The sequence below is a fragment of the Drosophila santomea genome, chromosome 3R (genome assembly GCF_016746245.2).
Source record: "Drosophila santomea strain STO CAGO 1482 chromosome 3R, Prin_Dsan_1.1, whole genome shotgun sequence".
NCBI lineage: Eukaryota > Metazoa > Arthropoda > Insecta > Diptera > Drosophilidae > Drosophila > Drosophila santomea.
This window is the reverse complement of record NC_053019.2, coordinates 15,516,378-15,539,097: the sequence shown is the minus strand read 5'-3', so window position 1 is coordinate 15,539,097 and position 22,720 is coordinate 15,516,378. Positions and strand designations below refer to the sequence as shown.

Below are 22,720 nucleotides of genomic sequence, written 5' to 3'. Positions count from 1 at the left end.
TGATATCATACATTTAGGTTTTGCATTTGGGTTCTGGAAGTCGGGGAGTTAGTATGTGAAGTATAATTCCAGGCATAAACCAATAGTTGATTATTGTTGTTAATTACACTTTGTATATTTCCAAAACTTTGTTTTCTCGTTTATAAACAAACGCATCACTAAGTCGTGAGTTGTGTGTGGTGGTCGGTAATTTTTTTTTTTGTTTTTTGTTTTTTTTTTTAGGTATTCTGGTTTTTGGATTTTCCGTGGCTTGGGCGCGATTGCTGCAGCGTTGAGGAGTCGGCTTTGTGCCAGATAATTAAAGTTAAGCTGACCAATCACGCCCAGGCTTTTGGTAATATAGTACAAGTACATACAATATTCTATTAATGATAAGTCATACAAAATGTAGTAGCAAGAACACATAATTAAAAAGAAAGTTTCAACACATTTCGCAAGCAAAATTCAAAGACCGCAAATCATCTCTTCTAGAACTTTTCTTCGCGTTGCTTCGGTTGTCTGCCTGTTTATCTTTTGTTGGCTTCTGTTTTGTTATCGTTGTCAGTTGTAGTTTTCGTCCTGATCCATCGATTCAGGCACTTCGCTTGCTAACATCACAAATCAGTTTCCAGTCGTTAGTAACGATCTCGTCCATTTTTCACGCTTTTCATCATTCAGCATAGTAGTTTCAAACTCTCTCTCCATCTTTAATTATACAGTAAATAGACGGTAGTCATAGTAGTAGTAGATATTATTTAATGGATGGCGGGCGGGCAGGCTGTTGATCGATAGCTCCATCTAGTGATCAATTGAGTGATTGAGTGAATTGAGTGCTTGACTTGCGTCCAGTCCTCGTCCCGATCCTCGTCTCTAGTGCAGCTCGATGAACTCGTACAGAGTGGCTGGTACGCTTCCCTCGTAGCGAATGTCATGCTTCTTGATCGTCCTTGCGGCCAAACACGTCAGCGTTGTGTACTTCATTGGGTCGATGATCTTATGCATGGGCGTGGGGGCCAGCAGACTCTCAAACGTCTCGCCAGCATAGTTTTTGGTGTCCTTTTTAGTAGAGGAGAATCACATTAGTAAGCTGAACGGAACTGCTTTCGATACCATACTCACCAAATGCGCTCCGCCCTCGAGCAGGATGTGCGACAGGGGCTCCACATAGGGCTGCATGGTAGCCAAATGGAGTGGCGTGTTGCCCGCTTCGTCGATGGCATTCGGATCTGCACCCACCTCCAGCAGGGCTTTCGCCAGCGTCACCGAGGGGAACTGGCATGAGGGATAGCGGCCGGCCAGCGTGCCCTCCCGATAGCAGGCGTAGTGCAAGGCGGTGCGATCGAACCTTACGCGCACCTTCAAGCGATTCAGACGGTACAGCGCTCCCATCACCTGGCGACGCATCTCTGGGTTCAGAGCGTCTGTGTCCAGCAGAGAGCTCAGCAGACAGCCTATGTGAATGGCACTTATCATGGTGCGACTCAGGGCATTGGGATCGTGATTACAATCGTGCTGATGCGCCGATAGCAGCGTCGTTGAGGAGGAGGAAGATGCGGATGAGGAAGCCGAACAGGATGGCGATTTGTCAGCTGCTGGCAGCTGCTTCTGCGGTTGCTGCTGGTCCTTCTGCTGTTCCAGCGTGAAAGCCTGACCGCGCTCTACCTCTTTGACTGCCTTGTAGAAGATCGTCAGCATGCCGTCCGCCTCAATCGGCGGCACCACTCGACCTCTCGGCAGCAGGCGACCCGCCTCCACCAGCATAAAGCTGAACAACTCGGCGAAGGACAGCAGCGAGGACTGCGTCATCGGGCTGAGTGGCTGTAGAATCTTCTGCTGCATGGTGAGCGCATAGGACCACAGTTCGATGCAGCGATCGAAGCGTCCAGCGTCCGCATAGTGAGCGCCCCTGAAACGATATGAAGTTGATTAGATAATGCAATGGGGAAATACAATGCTGTTTAACTCACCTAAATCGAATGTAGTAGCTGGTGTCCGGGTGAGTGGGTCCGAGAATGCGCTGCCTGATGACCAGAGCCTGCATTCGCATCTCATCAGGATCCAAAACCATCTCCTCCAGCTCCTCCACGCTGGTCACCTCGCGAACCATCTCATAGGCCGGCACCGGTTCCTGCACCTTCTTCTCCAGCGGTGGCTCCACGGCACGCTCCTCGAGCGCTCGACGCCACAGGTTTAGAGCCGCTGCCATGTCTCGCTTCCGATCCACATACGTGGCACCGAGCAGTTCCAGCGCGTGAATCCTCGACTCCCTGCTCACACAGGGCAAAGTGATCAGGTGCTCGACGATGGGCATGTGACCGGTGACACTGGCCGCCAGCAGCGGAGTCATTCCGTAGTAGTCCACGTCCATGGTGGCGCCATGCTTGAGCAGCAGCTGGAGGATCTGCAACGAGCCCGACTCGGCGCAGTCGTGCAGCGCCGTGTTGCCCTTCACACTGCAGCGGTTCACGTCGGCGTTCAGGGAGAGCAGATACTGGGCGATGCGGAAGTGACCCTTGTAGCAGGCGATCATCAAGCAGGTGTGGCCGTGACGGTTCGCCACCTCAAAGTCTACGGAATTAAGCAAACAATTAGCAAATATCAAATGTCAAAACTAAGCGAACCATTTCCAGTTATTATTTTTAGGAGACCTTTACATATAAATAGCTATACATTCTTTGGAATGTACAAAAACTAGATTTGTGTGGGTTATTATATTTCGATTTAAATTGGACAAGTAATAACTGGAAGATGGGTGCCCCTTTCTTAGTAAACAAGATGTAAGGAAATCGTATCCAAACACTCCTTTGCTATTCAAACAAAGTAGTTACCTGCTCCATGATGCACCAGGTATTTGACGATCTCGTAATGTCCATCGAAGCAGGCGGCTCGCAGCGGTGTGGAATTCGTCCTGGTCGTACTGTTCACATTCGCCCCCCGGCGGACGAGCATCTTCACGATGCCCAGGTGGCCGGCAGCCGCTGCGCACCACAGCGGTGGGGCATCCTCGATGGGCTCCCCGTCGAAGCTGACCGATCCCACCTGCTCCACGTTGGCCCGACACTTTGTCAAGAGGTATTCTACAATGTCGTAGTGTCCATTGCGGCAGGAGATGACCAGCGGGGTGGCTCCGTTCACTTTCGCCGAGATCAGGCTGCCCACTTCGCCGGAGCTTTTGTTGTAAAGGGTGGCCTAAAAAGATAGCAAAGCGGAGCATATTTAGTAAGATGTTTGAATATTTTGGTTCTTATTCCATTTCAGTCATATTCAAATAAAGCAGCGAACTTGTCAGCAGATATTATAATGCATTGCACATAAGCTTGGATTACATTCCACATAGTAAACGTCACTAATAATGTTGCAATAATACGCAGTGTCTGCCAAATCAATGCAGTTCTTAGATTAGCTTTTATATGGTTTTCCCTCTGATAGTTACGAAATCACGCAAAAATTCCAATTAGATAATATTCGCATTTAATCAATAAAGGCGATAGTAATTATAGCTGCTTTCAAACAAATTGATGACGAACAGAACAAAGCGAATCGCTGAGAGCGTGAAAAAACGTAGACCACCTGCGCATTGGATAGCACAAAAATGGGTGGGCAAATCGGAGAGATATAGCCAGAAATCGGCTGGGGAATAAGGTAAAATGTAAACCTCACGGTTGCTGATGATTTGTATTGTGTAGCGGCCGCATTGCGTCCCTTGCCAATTTGAAATTGAAATTCATTTATGTCAAACGTGTTTCGTTTTTGCTTTATAGTATGCTAATTATGTTGTTTGCCAGCGCGTGCAAAATACGTTGGCTGAGGGGCAGGGGCGGGGGGTAGCGGTGGGTGGGAGGCGGTGGGGTGGTCGCCAGATTGGCTAGGTAGAATATATTAAAGCACAAAGAAATCAATTAATTCTATTAATATTTTTATTCAAAACAATTCCACAATTCTACCAAGCAAAAACCGGGTAAAAACAGAAATAATATTACATTTATAAAGTTTGAAACCCTTCTTTTTAAGGAAGTAAAACGCATTTAGTGGGAGCCTTGGCTGTAATTCATCAATCCGTCGAGACAAAAGTATTTTCAATCTATCAAACTCAATTTTAGTCTTCCTTCATACGTCTGTGTCACCTAAATACACCCAAAAAAAAAACACCTCATCAGTCTGCTCAGAACCAGAAACTATATAAGAACAAAGCCAAGTTAAGAGATGCTGGCGAAAAAGAAAAATGGGGAGGGATTTGAAGGGGGGACATCGAAAGACCTTGTGAATGCCGCACGGCTCTTTAGCTACAGTCCAACCTAGAAAGTTCGACGTTGTCAGAGATCCGAAAACAGAATAGAAATAACATCACGTATTTATTTTAAAACGCATTTGCATGAGGCAGCCGTAAGGCTCTAATTTGGCTAGTCTCTTCATTTATGAATATATAATAATTCTAAGTAATATTGCCTGTTTATTCGATTGATTTTTTCTCTCTGCATTTGCATACTCTTACCAAATATTTCTCTCAATTTCCCAAACAATTTGGGTCAGAAGGAAATCGCTTCCTACTTTTTGCAAAGAGAACTAGTGCCTATATTATTGGTATCGTCACCAGACAGCGGAATTCTTTGTTTTGGCCCCCTCAGAACCCCCAAAAACCCCTTCACCCCGCCCGGCAATCAACGCCTCGTGCGCGTGACAAGCAAAATAGAAAAAAAATTTAAACAAATATAAGAACAAGAACCAGCACCAGCACCAGAGAAAGCAATGAAAGCAGAGAAAATACGAATTAAGAAACATTTTTGGCACGACTATTAGGCGGAAAACGTATGTATTTTCAAAACAAAGATTATTGGACAGCATTGGCGGCACAACAAGTGCAAGTGCGCCTGCAAATTGAACAATGCGAATACAAATTACGCATTAATTTTGCATTTAAATCGGTGCGAAAGCAAAAGCAAAAGCTGAATTATATTTATGTTACAGCGTCATCGTCGATTCCATTTAAATTTCATTTTATTGGCTACTGAACTTTTCGCTTTCGCACCCGCGGCAAAAGTTGATCATCATCATCCACAGCAGCTGTTTGCTTCCCTTCCGGCTTTTGATCAATTATGATTGCGACTTTGACAGCCGTGAATCAGCATTGTGCCTCTCTGAGTGATATGGGATCCCAAAGTGGGGTAATGTCGGAAGAACATGGTGGTCTTTCATCATTCGCACAGCAACATCAAGTTGTTTGATTTAATCTATATAAGTTATTACTTCAGGTAGCTCAGAAAACAAGTCAGTTGTTCTCACTCTTGATTAGAAAGATACACATGTTAGAAAGATACATTTAAACATTTGAAAACTGAAGAACACGAAGTTCTTTGTAGGTCGAATAAGTGATTTTTAAACTCCGAAGAACGCAGTAATCATGGTTTACCCGGAATGGCACCTTGAAAATGACTTTATTCAGCCCAGTGTCAGTCGAAGTACTCATGCTGTTGTATCACCGATTTTTTTTTTCTACCCTTTCGCTGTCTATATCTTCCTTTGGGCCATTATTCAACCTTGTTGGTCGTTGGTCAGGTCGGAAGCCGAAAAAGCTTTAAACAAAATGAAAAGTCGATCTGACAATGGTAAAAGGGGCAGGCTGTGTGGCACAAAAAGCCAACGACACGTGAATCGTGGCAGGTGGGCGGTTTGCAGGGGGCAGGAGGCGTGGCAGGTGGGCGGTTTGCAGGGGAATGGAGGGCGTGGCAGGTGGTCAGGTGGCGGGTTAGGAGGTACGGAAAATCAATCAAACGAGCTCAGGTCGCTCCACATTATGCTATAATAGAAACGACCCCGCCGACATGGCCTCCAAAAAAAAAAAAAAGAAGGAAAGCCAATCAAGAAATTGATCTAAATTATGGGAAACTCTTCACTTGCTAAATGCCTTATTGCGTTTATGTAATTATGCTAAGTGATAGAATAACTAGTGACAGTGGGAATGCCCATATTCCCAGGCGGATTGTCGACAGAGGAAAAAAGTACACATGTAAACATTGTTCAACAGCCTTTTCCAAATTTGAATATGCACTTCTGGGTTCAGAATTTGCAACAATCAACAGCAAGAGGCGACTGCCATGAATATTTATCGACCGATAAAATGTCTAATTCAACAGCACACAATTTGCCTTGCAATAAAGAACCATTAAATCCCCGGTCTCTGTTGACATACATAAGTATATTAATCCGAGACTATCCAATATGCAGTCAAGCAATCACCTAATACTAATATTTACTTTAGCCCTAACCCAGAAGCCCCTTGACGAATTTGACACATGCGTGTAGTGTATTTTCCCATTTTAACTGATTTACAGTGTGCCCGCCATAGTTTAAAACCACAAAATAAGCGTTGACTATTCTTTTAAGAGATTCTTGTTTGTTTTTCCGCTTAATTGCGTGCATTTGCCGAGAGTCAAAGGAAATTCCCGTAAACCGAAAAGTTCCCCCGCAGAGAAGATGAATGAATTGCCAAGAAGCAAATACGCTAAAAGTCCGAATGCAGCGGGTCGAGTTAATTTATGTTTTAATATGCATATAATTTACCTCACGCCAGAAAGGAAAAACAAAAACAAAGTCGAACACGAGAAATTTCACTTCCACAAATTGTGGAAATAAATATCTTTTTAATTTGCCGTCTGGTTCCTGCGCTTGTATGGCAAATTGGGGAAATGTTCAACGGCGATTTCCCAAGGCAATCTGCTGTTTTTCGAGCATTTCACATGTTTGTTCTCGGACTCAAAACGAGAGTGGAAACACCTTGAGCAACCGTTAACCGCTATGCGCAAATGTCAAGCGAAAAACGGCCTAAACACCGCTATTAAATTGAGCCAACAGCACGAACAACCAGCGAAAACAGCAACAAATTGTTCGTTTCCGTGTAACAAACAATAAACAACAAGCAACTTTCCATTGTTGTTGCCAAGCCAGTGTGTAGTTTGTAGTTTGTAGTTTTCAGCTGGCTGATGTGAATTGTTAGTTGTTGGTTGGTTGTCGTTTCGCTTTGCGATCAATTTTCAGCTTTGACCGTTCGCCATATCTCCATATCCCCATAAAATCCCCCCTTCCGCCCCCTTGGAGCCGCACACGCATAATTTATTATAATTTTGACATTGAACGAGTTCAATGTCGACACTATATGCAAGTAGACAGCCGACAGCTTGAGCCTCAAGTTCAGCCGACTTCAGACTTGGTCATCACACATCACACTCCAATATAATTCAATTTGGGATGCCGTTCGACCGATCGACCATTCAACTGAAAACTGCTTTGAAATTCGGCACTCAGTAGTCGGTGGTCGGTGATCAGTGTTTGGTATTTGGGGCTTTGGAGCTCTGGGGACCGGCATTCAAATCAGTGAAGCGGCGTCTGACTCAAATTGTTTGGCTTATTCGTTAGCTTAGCCGCGACTGCGCAGTCGGCTCAAGGGTGACAAAAGCCAGAGTTTTTTGAGCCATAAATGCAAAGTGAGCCAAAATGACCAGTAGCCGCTAAAGCTGCACAAACAGAAGCACAGTTGAAAAAAAGGAACTTAAACAAAGCAGGAGAAATAATAAACACTTTCCTGTTTAATTTAAAAAATTAAAAGTAATCCACTATTCAACTTTTCTTTTACAGTAGTAGCTTATAATGATAATGCTTCCAAAGCACTTCAAAAACTACCTTTTTTTTGTTAGCAGCCTTAAGTAGCTTGTGATTTCTCTCAGTGCTGATATCAGACTGCGCAGCCGCAGCTTCAGCTCATTAGCATAGGACTTGAGGTCAACGGTGCTTTTAACGGAGCATCTGCGGGGTGAGAGGTGAGGAGGGGTGGGGCAGCAAAAGTGGCTCAATGAAAGGGTTCACTTTGGAGCAGCGCAGAGCTGGGCTGGCAGTGTCAGGGTCAAGGTCGTTTGAATGGTGATTGGAGCAGTGTGTTTAGGAGCAAGTGGAAAACTACTAATGCATTTAATGAGGCGTGGAAACTTTAGGCCAGATTCTTTATCAGAGGACACACGCTCCCATATCGATGGCATTACTTTGTTTGGCCTCCGCTTGAGGATGGAGATGGGATTCACGAGGGAGCTCCTCTTTCGCTAAGCAAACATAAGCACAGATAGCAGATGCGATTGAATTCGAAAGATAAGCACACATGTAGGCACTTATAAACACTTTTCTGCTGGCGCTCTCAGTTTTATGATTACATTTCATAAGCGCTCTTTTATTGAAGCCCACACGGAATCGCACTTTCCTCCAGTTTGCTGCCTTAGTTAATCGTGCGATGAACTTGACAGCTTGGATCGCAGAAAACAAAGTGTAGTAAATAAAATAGCAAATAGCAAGTACAAGTGAAATTACTTTGATCGGGGTCGAGATGTCGATACCCCCTACTGATTTATAGGCACCATAAAGCATATAAACACCGTATAAAACGGAATAACATGTACGTATTCGAGGTACAATTTGAAGTAAATACCCAACTGCTCAACTAATAAGGAGTTTTATTGTTCACATTTCCATTAGCTTGAGGCTTAAAAAATAGGTATTAATAACTCTACAGGGTGGTGGCGCATACATTATTGTTTTTTTTTAATTTGCTTGAATAAATCATGGGACTAACTGATAGATCTGAAAACAACGCTGCCCACCTCCCCTTTGTCTTTCGATCTCATTGTGGAGGTTTGTTGGCGTCGTTGGTAGTTGAGATGGGCGATAAAAGTGCACTGAGCGAAATAATAAGACGCATAATAACGGGCTACGTTTCTAGGCTGTTCAATTCACAGTCATGGTCAATTACGCGGGTTGTTAAACCTCAAATCCGGATGTCACCTTCAATAAAATAACATTGCTTTTTGAATGATTATTTGCATTTACTCTCTGTTTCGTCGCCTTGCGCTGCTAAATATTTGTTTGGCCAAAAGAGGTCAGCGCATTTTACGACTCTCAATGTGGCAGTGTCTTATAACTGAATGCCTTCGAGTGGAACACTGCTCTGAATTTGGTTTTTACTGTTTCACTGTTCTAACAGATCAAGTTTAGTAGCTTATTTACCCGAGCAATTGCCAGGCTTCTGTTATGAATACATTAGCCATAAAGTAGTGCTCGTATTTACTTATTTATTGAACAAAACGAACCGCTATGATGCAACAGCTGTTCGAAGTCAGTTGTACGTACATACGTATATATAAGAAATCATTCCAGGCCAGCCAAATGTGTAGCTTAATTAAGAAGTTCTACTCGAGTATTTGGCAACTTGTTTTAGCACTTCCTAATGCCAGGCCAAGTCTCACTCTACTTGGCGATTGCATAACGGCCAAAAGCTCGCCAAAAAGTTGCAAAACCATTCTTACTGTTCGAATATGGTCAAAACGGGTGCAAGCACACAGTTTCTTGATTGCCCAACTATCTGCGAAGGCATTCTGTTGACGTTTCTCGCAGTGCAGAGACCGAAAACCAAAACAAAAGGCCTGGAATTGAATTCAAGAGCAACGAGAACACAACGCTCCACGATAAAGCCAATGAACGCTATCATCAAGCAGAACACACAAACAGAACACGCACCGAGTTCAAACTGGGGTTTTGTACGAGTATCAACTATGTACTTATTCGGCTCTTCGGCTTCAATTGTGTTGTTATCTTTGTTGCTGCTAATTGCCCTTCCTTGTTTATTTGTTGTTCAGATGGTTTAGTATATAAACATATATTGCAGACATAGGCAAACATATGTATGTATGTGTATTGGCGCTATTAAGCGTCGCCTTGTAGAATTCCAAATAAATACATACAGTTCCTTTATCGGTAATGCTCGTAAACTTTAGTTCCCATAAACGTGTTTAATAATGCAACGAGAGTTTCAAAAATAGAATCATGATGTATAGAAATAACCCACTTCAGACAAGAATTGGGATTATAAAAGAACAACATTGGGAAAAGTTTCTTCTCTGCAGAAAATGACTTTGTATGCCTACAACAGGCTAACCCCGTCATTTTTCTGAGTGCACCTGCTTATGTACTGAATGCTGTGTGTAGATACGTATTTGTACATATTCTAGTACTAGCACAGACCAGAGACCAATGGCCACAAATCCAGCGGATGACAAAGAGCACATCTACGTCCACATCCACATCCACATCCACATCCACAGCCATATCCACAGCCATATCCACATTCACAGAGAATCGGAGTCAAAGCAAACCAGCAAGGTTGGCTCTGACCTTACACACACCATTGAGAGCTAATAATCAAGAAGCAGTTGAGCGGCAGGCGAGTAGAAGACTGAAATTGAAAAAGAAGCAGGTCCCCCAAGCTCAGCTCCAAAGCTCCAACTCCAAATCGAACCAAACTTAAACTACAAACTAAAAACAAAAACAAAAAGCAGACAGCATTTTCGCATTTTGAGGTTACGCCAACAAACCTCAAACGAGCAACTCGAATTGCACAGCACAAGAATCAACCTCAACCCCAAAACGAGCAAAAGAAACAGCTGTTGACCAACTCAAAATTCGCTTTTTTTAGTTTTTTGGTTTTTGCATAGAGCCAGGGTATAAAAAAAACGAAAAGCGAACAGAGGAAAACCAATAACAAAGTGTACATCGAATTATCTTAAATGTTGTGCCTTGGCAAATGTTTTGAAAACGCTCAGAAAACGCTGCCTAATTGAAGTGTTTCTGCGAGAAAACGTTTTCTTGATTTCGAATGGACTGACTTGTCGAGCTGTGTTTGCATGTAATTAAAAACATCACGCAGCAACAACTACTACAAATTTAATGAGACATAAGTGAGAATAATTAATCAGCATTCGTTAGTTGCTTATCGTTACAAGGTTAATCAATAATGACCAATTTGACACGAAATGTATGCGTAGTGTGCTCGAGAAATAGATAGACAAGAGCATTCCGTTTTTCAAATTAGTTATTGTTTTTTAAAAACAGGCAACTAAGAAGCTTTAAACATGAATCTTCTAAGTATGTTCTGTGATATGAGATGAAATTCATTAGCTTAAGAGCCAGCAAACGATTCAAGATCACTGAACCCTAGCGTTTCTACGCAGAGCAGTACTTCATTTAATTCAAACCAGTTTCAGTAGGAATTAGTCATTGAACCTTAGATCCGTTCTCGATTAAAAACTGGCCCAAAGGTTAGAGTTTGCGAGCTCGTTGAAAGGCACACTCTTGCTGTGCTATAAACTCATTTGAATGCTTTTAAACCGCACTGTTACTGATACCGATACCTTCAATTCACTTAGACATGTTCATGTAATTTATAGAGCAGTAGAACTGGCACGTGTCCAAAAAGCTTATGTAAAACGTAGGGTTCTAGCTACTTTGTAGCACTCATAACTAGACTTTCGCAGGGGAGGCCAGAGTTTTGAATATACTGTTGAATCTTCTTACGATAGATATTTTGATATGGTTTTTAACTCTTCAACAACGGTTAATGCTACAGTTTCTAAGCAGTTTCGCAGAGTTATCTGTAGATCTACGGAGCTGGTCTAGTTTCCCTACCCATCAACCGCCTTCAACCTCATCAATCATTCGATCTGGCCCCATATCACGTATATGTAGGGGGGAGGGGGAGGGGGGAAGACCCAACGAAGTGGGGAAAAGCCGAGAAACAGAGTCAAAGAGGGGGAAGGTGAAGTGGAAACCGAGAAGAGAAGAGAAGCAGAACCAAGAAATATTTTGTTGTGTGTACTCAACTTTAAGTGGCACTTCAACTTCGTGTACGGCGACCAACTCTTCGCTGAGGTGTTTTTTTTTTATGTTGTTATTTTTGTTGTTGTATTTTTGCCGTAAGCAGGGGAGTTGTTGGGGCGGCGAGGGGGGTGCCTTCTTATTTTTGGAACAAACATAAACAACGGCGAGCAAGAAAAACCAGTTCCACGGGGCGAAGGCTAGAACATGTTGCACGTCGTACCGCCAAGCAGGTTGCCTTTGCCTCGACAGCCTCACAGCCTCACAGCCCCACAGCTCCACAGCCCCAACAGCTCCACAGATCCACAGCTTCACAGCTCCATAGGCTCATAGCGTCTCCCCCATTCGCATTTGGAGCATTGAGTGCAGCAGCCCATACAGAAAAAGCTATTTTGGGGCACACTCTTCGCCGTATGTATGTATGTATATGTATGTATGTATGCATTATGTATTTATATCGCACCGTATTTATTTATTCCATTTACAGGGGACAGCGCACACACTCGTCCTCAATTTCCAATTCCTCATTTCGGCCAGAGTCCAAAAACGAAAACGAGAACGAAAACAAAAACTCACACCCCTGAATGACATATTTCCAGGGTCGAGCCCCGTCGGTCAGGAAGTTTGATGGGAACAACAATAACCGAAAGCGAACAGGAATATCCAGATCGCGAACCAGCGATGCACTGAGCAAATAAGGGTGCGCTAAGCATCGAGTATGTGCAAAAATAAAGCTCATAGAAGTCACACTTCCATAAAGATAGGAATGCCATATGTGCATATAGCATTGTGTTTAAAACATTATAGTTCTACAACTAAAATCTAAAAAAGATTTGATAGATTTAGTACTTTGCTTCAAGTGCTTCATTATAAAATGTAATATTAAACCTGATTTCGCCCAGTGCAGAGGGCCGAGCCTTCTGAATCGGAGTGATTGAACGCTTTCAAGGATATTTGTCAACACAGCAGCTGGAAAGCAGCAGGAAGCCGAAAAAAACAATGCCAATCGTATGGCTCTTTGTTCCACCGGCGATCAGCATAATAATGATTTTAATAAGCAAAGTGCGTTCGTTGGTGGGCGTTGCTGGGGGCGCAGAACCATCATGAGCGAGAGAGAGAGAGGAGCATATGGGCGGTGAAAGAGACGGGGCGAACTGCTTCGGCAGGTGACAATCGCGGAAGTAAAACGCCGCCGCTGACGACGTGATTTCAGCTGTTAAAATTCGCCGTCGTTATTAACGTGTTCATCATCAGCAGCAGCTACAGCAACAACAACAGCAGAAGTGGCAGCAAAAGTGGCAGTAGCAGAAGTGGCAGTAGCAACGTGGCCCAAAGACAACAACAACACTCACTGGCATAAAATGGTTAAAAATACTTGCTACGCATTTGGAGCACTCATCAGCACAAAAACAACACAAATATGTAATAACAAACAAACGACGAGTGTCTGAGCCGATAAGATAAGGCGGCGAAAGGAAATGAATCAAGCGCGGGGAAAATGGAAAAGCAAAGAGTTTGAAAAACCAAGCAAAGGTTCTGTAGATTAATTCTATAATTAACAAAAACATACTCTACATACGCTTCACAGAGTTTATTATATTTATATTGCCGCCTAAACTTTGACCGTTTCAGATGTTTTTTCTTGCAAACAATTCCCTGATAAGAAGGTTCTATTCGATTTTTGTGATCTACATAATTTGGGCATCTAATTCTTGCTGTATGCAAATTAAATTGCACTATTATTCAGCAGAGCCAACAAGGACAGGAAACACCACTCAAATAAATTGCAAAATCTTTGTATATATTGCAAGTGCTGCCAGTTAATTTATGCGACCTTCGACTAACCAATTCAATTGTCGTGTTAACAAGAAGTGGCCTAATTGCTGCGACTCGATTGCAGCTCATTACAATGTTAGGGAAAATCTTTCGCCAAAGTGAGTAGTTATTCCAGCTGATTTGCATTTCCCTCGCCCGAACCAATTTCCATGTCACGTATTTGCGTATGCGCATCTAATTTCCCAAGCTGCCAGGCCCAACTACATACACACGTACATATATATACATACATACATTCAGTACATAGATGCAAAATATGGCTGTGCTAAGCTTAGAATCAAACTGCTCGGCCGTACTAAATAATAAACACCCACGAGCCGCAGTGCAAAACAATGCAAAAGTGGGGGCTCCAATGCAACAGCGCCAATTGCAGCCAGTCTCTGTGGCTGCGACTGCGGCAGTTGCAGTGGCGCTGCTAAGTGCACGGGTTTCCATTGCATTGGCTTCTGCAACGCCCCCGCCCCCGCCACCGCCCCTCCGCCCCTTGGCCGCCTCTCCACGGTGTGTGCCAATGTCAAGCTGCCCCTCCGGACGGAATGGATGGCAGGCCAGGTTAGGAAAGGCACAGCCCCCAAGCTGGAGCCCAAGAACTTTGGTTATGCAAAGCGTGTGTTCGTAAGTCTTGCATCGCTAGCAAAAGTTTCGGATCCAATACGCCCACCAACATATGTATTTGTTATTGTCTTGCGCCAGGGCGGAGCATCTGGCTAGATACTAGCTAACTAACTTAGTGTAGTTATTGTGATGCTATACAAGAAAGAATTTGGGAAATAGATATCTTTTGCACTCTGAACTGTTGAAATACAATACAATAAAATAGTGCAATAAATATCTAATTCGAAAAAAAATAGTTCTTAAGAGCACAAGCTTGCCAAATAAACGTAAGTTAAGTAATGTACTATGCGAATTCACAACGCTTTACTAGACTTTTTCATGATTTGGCTACTTTCTAGCCAGATTCGAATGGGCGCCCAACAACACCGCTGGAACACATGCGCGTGTACGGCTTAGCGGAGAGCGCTGTGTGTGTGCGTGTGCCGCGATAGTGTGTGCGTGTGTGTGTGTGCGAGCGAGAGAATTTTATTGATTAGTCACAAGGCTAAATAAGCTGCCGAGTTTACCGAGCAGCTGAGATTTCTAACAACAATCACAATAAGAACTTCGCAACTTTCCAATTGGATGGCCCAGCTGTGCCGAAGAAATGGCCAATTGGATGGAGAAATTGCCGAATCCCAATTCCCAATTCCCAGTTTGCAATGCAGACGATTTGTTCAAAACTCACCTTCAATTGCGCCAAATTGTTGTCCCTCGCTGCGTTGAAAACAATGAATTTGTAATCCATTTTTGTGATTCAGTTATTTGGCATAAATGCCACAGCAACCAGCCCGTTGAAAATTATAGATTTTCCTTATTGTTTGGCGGCGAAAGATGTAATTTTGTGTTGCTTTTGCTTTGCTTCTTTCTTCGCCTTCGTCAAGAGAAAGAGTGGGCAAGAGCGAGCGAGTGAAAGAGAGCGGTGAGATTCTTGAGGATGCTGTTGCTGTTGCTGCTGCCTTTTTTCCCTAGCAATTTATTTTGATGTGTGGTCGATTTTCTGCACAAAAGAACTTTCCAACCGAGCGAATATATATATATGTGTAACGATTGTGATTGCGTTTTACGTTTTTGCCCGTGCTTTTTATTGCTTCCGTGTCTTCCTGGCAATCGAATTGCATACAAACATACTAAACATACATATATATTTTTGCGCACTTTGCATTCGTCTTTCGCCTTTCGTCTGTCGTGTCTCCTTTTCTTTTACTTTTTTCTCTTTCGGTCTCAGGAAGACGAAAATCTCATTTCCCTACTCCGATTCGCTGGCGATTTTCAATTGTAGCTCTCTAAAAACGGTTACTAGAGCATCAAACGGCGCACTATTCCGATTCGTTGCGATTCCACATAATATTCAGCACAAATCCAAATCCCTTCCCGAGTTTTTCGAAAGCTCGTCCGACAGCCAGGAAAGCAGATCGATTGTGTTGCTCTGAAATCGCTCGCGAGGAGTCGCGCTGTTTTGAACCGTCCCGCCCGCGAATGGAAAATAAAATGCCTTTTTTCAGCTGTGGCTCGTCAATTTTTTCCGTTTTCTTTCGCGTTAGCCACTTGGCATACGTAGCGCAGAAGCGGTCACACTTCTCCCTTTGGTGGTATTTTTATTTTGAGTGGCCATACCGAATTCTACACTTGTCGGTAGTTGCCAGCCTGTCTTCTGCACGTGCGCACTCGATTATTATTATCGATTGGAATCGAGTACACATGTATTGTCATCGGTGTGGCATCTCTCGGCATCTGCATAAACTAGGATGGCAACTCACAGCATTGAAGAGTAACTGACACAAGATCACTGCCACGAAATCCGGATACTGGACTTTGAATTTCTCATTTACTTTATTTTACTTTGGTTTATTTATTGAATTAATTCCATACAATTTCATATGCACATTGTATTTGTTTTCATTAAATCATAAACAGTTACATTGTTTTACATTGTACATTTGATTATGTTTTACTTAATTGGTATTATTACTTTAGTTCATATTTGTATATATTTGTTTGTATATGTCATATGGTTATGTTTATTATGCATACGTGTGTGCTTGCTCCAACAGAAAGTTCCAAACAAAATGAAAACAATTGGTTATCGATTAGTTATATTTAAACGGATTATTCTTGAGTTTCTGCTTACTTTGATTAAAGTTTAATCATATTGCGTACCATAATATACATAATATAATTAGTTAAAGCTACAACTTAGTGCGCATTCTTGTACTTTAGCAACAACTACAACAAAAGATATGACACATAAACAATAACAAAATGGTTGATCGTTCCTAACAACAACGAACATATAAAATAATTCTGTTAAAACATTTGCTGTTAAACAAAGAAAATGTAAAAGTTTTATTTTCAATCATTCACTTTTTTTTTTTTGCTTTTACTTTTTCCATTTTTTATATCACAAGTTAAAATTTTGATTATTGTTTGGTCAATTTTATTATAATATTTATATGTATGTATAGTACTTGTATATGTATGTATGTATATATGGTATTAGGTAAGTGTGTAAATTATGTACATAAGAAAATATACTAATAGCATAATTTAATAAACATATTTCCGTAAGTTTCTCATATAAATTGGTCTAGATAATCAAGTCATGGTGTTTCATTAAATGGGGTTCCTCTTTTGGTTGAGTTCTAGTTTCAAGGACTTGGTATACAGAGCAGTACTAACGATACGAGTGATATAAATGTAGTTAAAAATAGATGTTTTTTAGGAGATTATAGAGAAATTCGAGTTAGTTGCATGCGTTAAGTTAAGAGAGTGTTCCTTTTGTGATATTTAATCGTTTGATATTTAGAAATATGTTTTCAGAAGGTCCTAGCGATGTGGTGTCGCGATTGAGATATAGGGATTTATGATTCGATATGGCAATTGGGAAGAATAATAAAGAATATCGCAAGTGCCCTAAAAACCGCAGAATGCACACATTTGCAGAACTTAAACACTTTGAAAGACATAAATTGATATGTTATATTGTACGTTTCGCTAATTTGAAAACTATAATATGGGTGAATATTCATAGGAAGGTAAGCAGGTCTAAAGAAATGAACTTCTAGATATGTTACAGATATTTTGGTTTAATTCCCTTGAAATATTCTTGGCCATTCATCTGTGCGATATGTACTGCGGCAAAACCTATCCCTAAGATCTTCAAACACACTCCACCACATCGACTAAGATGCCCTCCGATGAGCTGCCACATTCCAGTTTCGATATTAGTCGCGGGTGAGGATAAGGCGTGGCTAAGCCTAAAGAGCCATCAGACCATCGATTCTCTGACGCGGCCCTTTACCTGTAAATTAGTTTCGAGAGTCGATGTAGTTGTGGATAAATATGTTGCGGGGCTTCATGCACATCTAGACGTAGGTGGTGTAAGGAGATTTACACATAGACAGACGAGCGTGCGATATGTCGGAACCGGGACTGGATAAATTGCTATTTCGGGTTTCACTTTCACTTCGGACTTCGCTTTCGCCTTTGATTGCCTCTCCATTGCCGCTTCCCTCGTTCTCTCTGGGTTATGGAGAGAACACGCGCAGGGATCTCAGCAGAGTGGCCAGGACATTGGCCAGACACTCGGCCTGCAGCGCCAATTGCCCTGCCCCAATGGGTCCGATCTCGACGCCCACCAGCTCCCTGAAGCTACTCGCCACATCGTGTACTTTGAGCACTATGTTCCTGGTCTGCAACGGAGCCGAGGTGTGCCTGGTCATATCCTGGGCCAGCTCCGTAATCCTTCGAATGGCCGTCAGGCAGGAAGTCAGATGCTCTGGCAGCGTTATCAATGTCATGTCCGACATGGAGGCCACCAGGAACTTGCTGGCTGTGACCAGGGCCAAGGTCTGTTCGGTGAGCTCGTTTCTGGCGCGCTGGAACTTCTCCTCGTCGATGGAGGTGCCGCCTCCTGCCGCCTGGGCCACCGAACACTGGGCGGCCACCTGGTCCAACTTAATTAGCAGGCCGGCCATGGCCACATCCGTTTTGGCCAGCAGCGCCTCGCCATCAATTAGATGGCCGTTCTTGATGAACAACTTCTCGCCGTGCAGCTGCTGCGGTTTCTTGGGGAGCAGGGGAAGTGTTCCGTTGGCTTGGTTCAAGTGGGGCAGACGAACGGTGGCCGGAATGGGTGGTGAGTAGTGGGCAGGTGGTGCAGATCCGGGTGATGAGGTGTTCGGAGAATTCACTCCGTTCGAAGGACGCGGGCGACAGGCGATGGGCGGCAACGGGGGTTTCTTGGGGCCACTCACCGGGTTCGTGGGACTGCTCTGGCTGCCATCCAGCGTGGGACTTCCCCTCGGCGGCAGCTGTGGCGGACACAGCTCCCGCCGCTCCTGCGGCTGCATCACTGGGCTGGCGGCAATACGCACCTGTTTTTTGGGCGAGTAGCGCTGCAGGAGCTCGGCACTTTTCGGTGGTCTCGCCGGCGGCGGTGAAAGTTGCTCGGTAGTGGGTGTTCTGGGCGGTGGTTGCAGTTCCTCCTGACCCGGCTGCTCATCCTTTTTGCTGGTGGGACAACAGCTGAACTTGCTCTTCCTCTCCACAGTGGCGTACTCGATAACGTGGGGTGAGTGACTACCAGTCATTCCATTGTTGCCAATGCTGCCATTGTTGCCATTGGCCACCGATTGAAAGAACTCCCTCTTTGCCTGAACAGAGTTGCTATACAGGCACTCGGTTTCGACCGCTGGAACCACCTGCTGTTGCTCCAAATTCGGCGGTGGTGGTATGATGAACGACATTATCTCCTCGGGGGTCAGTTCCTTGGCGGGTGTCGCTTTCTGCGTGGGCGGTGCCACCATAATCTGCTGCAGGAAACTGTCCAGCTCCTCAGCCTTGCCCTCGAATCCCTTCGGGGGTGCTGCATTCATCAGGGACAGGGAATCCAACTCGTCGGGGGTTTGAGGTGGCGGAATGGCACGCAGATCTATGAGATCCGTATCGGTTTCAATGAATGTATCTTCCCTCACTTCAAATCCATAAATCTCGGATAGCTGACGGGCAGCAACGTCCGTGTCCGCAGATGCCGCATTGCTAATCTCCTTCAGCTGCTGCAGATACTCCCTCAGGTTGTAGTCCTTGGTCTCGGCACCGAAATGTGTGCCATCGGGACTGTGCAGGCCAAAGCTGCTCCTTTGCGAGAGTTGCTGTTTGGCTGGTGCCAAGCCAGAGGATCCGGATCCAGAGGATGATCCCGCGGCCTGAAGCAGCATCATTTGTGGTCTCCTGGTTGTTGGAGACTGCGCCGGTGAGGCCACGGACTCCGAATCACTTTCGCTCTGGGAGAAATCGGTGCCCAGGGCTTGCAAGTCGCTCAACAGCTGGCTGAAGCCATTCAATTTCCTTTGCGGTCTCGGGCTGGAAGTGCTGCAGAGACTTGGCTTTCGCTTGGGCGTAGCCGGAGTCGGAGGAGCAGAGGTGGAAACGGGAGCAGACTCGGGAATAGCGTTCAATCCCTGCGTTATGCCACTCAACTCGTGGTTAATCGTCTCCGCCAGCAGCGTAAGGGAGTCACTATGTTTCAGAGGATGTCCTGGCGGAATGCCTCCTCCGGGGCCCAGAATCGTGCCGCCCTGCGAGCCCTCCGTCGAGGAAACCTTGCTGCTGTTGAGACTATCGCAATCCGAATCGAATTCCAGCATGGCCACGCCTCCTCCGCCGCCGCCCTGTTCCTGCTCACTCAGATATTGCTCGGAGGTCTGAACTAGGTGCTGCAGTTCCTGAACCCGTCGCAGAACCTGCTCGTTCTTGGCCTCCAGTTGATGGCTGCCCAAGTGGCTGCGCCCCTCGCAGTAGTTGCTACCACTGCTGTCACTCAGTCCCGAATCCTTGGCCGCCTCCTCCAGCAGCTCGGTGGCCATCACACTGTGCAGGTCCAGGTCCATGACGTAGGGCAGTGAAGTTGGCGCCTGAATGGAGGATTGCTGCTGCAGCTGACCCCTTTGGACCAGCGGATGGTAGGGTGGCGCCATTAGGAAGTTCACGCTGTGCGCTCGCGTGTGGAAGGGCAGCAGGTAGCTCCAACCCGCTGGGAGCACTGTGTGCTGGGACAGAAAGCCGGGCGCATTGTCCTCGTCGTTCGGTTCCCGTTCCCTCAGAATATTTAACACATTACCTGCCAACGAAATGCTATAATAATCGCATTGCAAATAGGGATCGTGGGATTCCTCACCTGTCAGCAGTCGGTAGTAGCCACCAAGGACAAGGCTGAACTCGCAGCCATCGCGATCCTCCATGATGAACTTCACGGCACGATCGCCGAGCATGAATATGGATACGCTGCAGGTGACATCATCCTCGCGATTCACCACCACATGGGTGAAGTCCTCGATGGCGGAAATAGGCTGGGGCTGCTTGAAAGCAGCAGCAAGTTATAGAAGGTACCACAATCAACAGAATCGAGATAGACTCACCACCGAATTGCGGGCACTGGATATTTGGCTCAGTCCAAAGCGTGGACTCACCAGCAGGACGCGTTCGACGCCCTCTCTTTGGTTTGTGCTGAAGCATTTGGCTCCGTAGCTTGGTAAGCTAGCGATTATATCTAGATAATGCAGTTTGGCCTGCAAATGAGCAATGATTTTATTTTAGCCGGTTTACAGGCGATTTAAAGTGCCTTCTGCTCACCTGCAGCTGTGTGAGAACCTTGCTGGAGGAGCCCGTCATCTCCGCGTTGAGCTTGAGGAAGTGGGAAATCAGGCGGCGCAGTTCCTTCCGCTTCATGCCCTCGAACAGACTCACCGGCACAAAGCGCTCCAGCCCGAACTCGCGTCTGAAAGAAGAAGTCAGAGTGATGTATGCATAAGAAGGCGGTGCGGTGTCTCAAGGATGCGGATGAACCTACTCGACCAGCTTGACGGTGAGCTTGGCGGGCGCAAAGTTGTTGGCCAGGGCGTGCTGGTGCATGTGGAGGGCGGCCAGGCGCAGGGCCAATTCCGGCTGCAGCTCTGGGGCGAATCGCTCCTGGTTGACATCGTTGCAGCACTGCAAGTACAGGTAGTCCAGGGCGTGCAGATCCCGCTGCGCCAGTTCCGCGGCCGAGATGGGCACGAAGGTGATGCGGAATAGGCACCTCAATTTGTGCGCTCCCGGACGCGCCGCAATCTAGTCAAGAAAATAAGCGGAAATGCAAAAAATAAATGGAATTAATGGAATGCAATCTGGGAGAAAGTGTATGTATATTAAGTTATCCTCACCCTGGCCAGCGACTCCTGCGGATCCAGCAGCGTGAGCTTGTTTCGCTTGAGGCTCTTCACGTGCTCCAGCACCAGGCTGAAGAGCTCGCCACAGCAGAGGCATAGCTTGTCCAGCAGCGAGCTGACCACGTCCTGCACCGTCGTGGTGGCGTCGTACTTGAAGGACTTGGTCTGCCCGTTCTCGAGGAACACCTTCAGCACATTGGCCATCGGCGGTACGCAGATGTCGCCCAGGGAGAAGGCCGAGGGCTGAAATAAACAGTAATAAATACAAATTAATTAATAATTAATTAAAATGCTAAACACCAATTATTGTATAGTTAATTTCGGCTTTTAGTAAACAGTTTTTTTGGGTTGGAGTGTCCCACTGAATATGTACAACTCACCGGAAACAGTGGAGCTCCGTTGACGCAGACACTCTCGGCGAAGCGAACTCGACTAGGACGCGAGCGCAGCTTGGCTCGCTTGCCCGCAGAAAGCAGGGTGGATTTCCGGCCAGGCAGGACGCAGTGCGCCATGGGCTGGCACACCAAGAGATTGACCTGCGCCTCACATGCCCGCACCAGCTGGATGACATGGTCGCGTGGCGCGTCCTTCACATCCTCGCCATTCACCGCCAGGATCTGATCGCCCGGCTGCAGTTTTCCGATGCTAGGCCCACCCTCCGTCACAAATCGCACGATTACTGGCCGTTCACTGCCGGCCACGAATCCAAATCCCAGGCTGGCATTCCTCTGGAGCTGAACCTGTCGCGGTTCCGGTGGATGCTCATCCCAGCGTATGCACTCGGGCGCCTCGTAGGTGGTCGTTTTATTCAGGTGGCTATGCACGGAGTATAGCTTGTAAGACTATATATGATATGATATATATTATGGGAGGATACTCACTTTATGTAATAGGAACGACCCTTGGAGTCTATGGCACGCTCCCAGCCATACGAGAGCTCCTCGTGTTTGCTCCAATCCTCGCAAGCTGGCAGCCAACCGGCAGACTGCGTCATGTGGCTAAAGGAAAATGATTTATAAATATATTAAATAATTATATGAGCTTAGACCTTATTTACAATCACTAATTCATAAGTAAGTCAATTCAGCCCACTTCATTTATTGTAAATTGCAATTGCTATCATTTCGCATACCTGCACATGAGACATGCGTTAGTAATTCAACAAGGCAAATACAAAAAGTGCCTGCCAAATATTGACTTTTCTATAAGAATGCGTCTATAAACACTGTTACCACAGCTCAGTCAGCTGAAATCGGTAAGCAAATACTGCGGACCAGTATCTCGTATCTGTATTTACTTATTTATTTACGAGAAAAATGCAGTCCTTAATAATAACTGATAACAAACATGATATGTTGCCTGAATTCAAGCACGTCCTTTTAGTTTCAAACTATCTAAAGGATGTGTAGGTGCAGCAA

At 45.2% G+C, this 22,720-nt stretch overlaps 2 protein-coding genes across 4 annotated transcripts in view; both read right to left on the bottom strand.

Annotated features, from left to right (window-relative positions):
- Nucleotides 1-90: 90 nt before the first annotated feature.
- Nucleotides 91-15,628, bottom strand: LOC120451843 (protein fem-1 homolog CG6966). The gene is made up of 5 exons (XM_039635818.2): nt 14,783-15,628; nt 2,808-3,168; nt 1,947-2,547; nt 1,099-1,885; nt 91-1,035 (listed from the first exon to the last, which is right to left on the bottom strand). Exons 1-5 carry the CDS (start codon nt 14,840-14,842, stop codon nt 850-852), a joined length of 1,995 nt encoding a protein of 664 aa, XP_039491752.1. The 5' UTR covers nt 14,843-15,628; the 3' UTR covers nt 91-849.
- An 885-nt stretch (nt 15,629-16,513) lies between these two features.
- Nucleotides 16,514-22,720, bottom strand: part of LOC120451537 — a 28,843-nt gene continuing 22,636 nt past the window's right edge. Inside the window, exons 3-10 of one of the 3 annotated variants that reach the window (XM_039635317.2) lie at nt 22,184-22,300; nt 21,683-22,118; nt 21,297-21,545; nt 20,945-21,204; nt 20,728-20,872; nt 20,514-20,663; nt 20,273-20,444; nt 16,514-20,215 (exon numbers count right to left, since the gene is read on the bottom strand). In XM_039635317.2, coding sequence (XP_039491251.1) covers nt 17,622-20,215; nt 20,273-20,444; nt 20,514-20,663; nt 20,728-20,872; nt 20,945-21,204; nt 21,297-21,545; nt 21,683-22,118; nt 22,184-22,300 — 4,123 coding nt within the window. In that variant the 3' untranslated portion in view covers nt 16,514-17,621. Of the gene's footprint in view, nt 20,216-20,272; nt 20,454-20,513; nt 20,664-20,727; nt 20,873-20,944; nt 21,205-21,296; nt 21,546-21,682; nt 22,119-22,183; nt 22,301-22,720 lie in introns of all 3 variants that reach the window. The other 2 variants (XM_039635315.2, XM_039635316.2) reach the window with 2 other exon arrangements.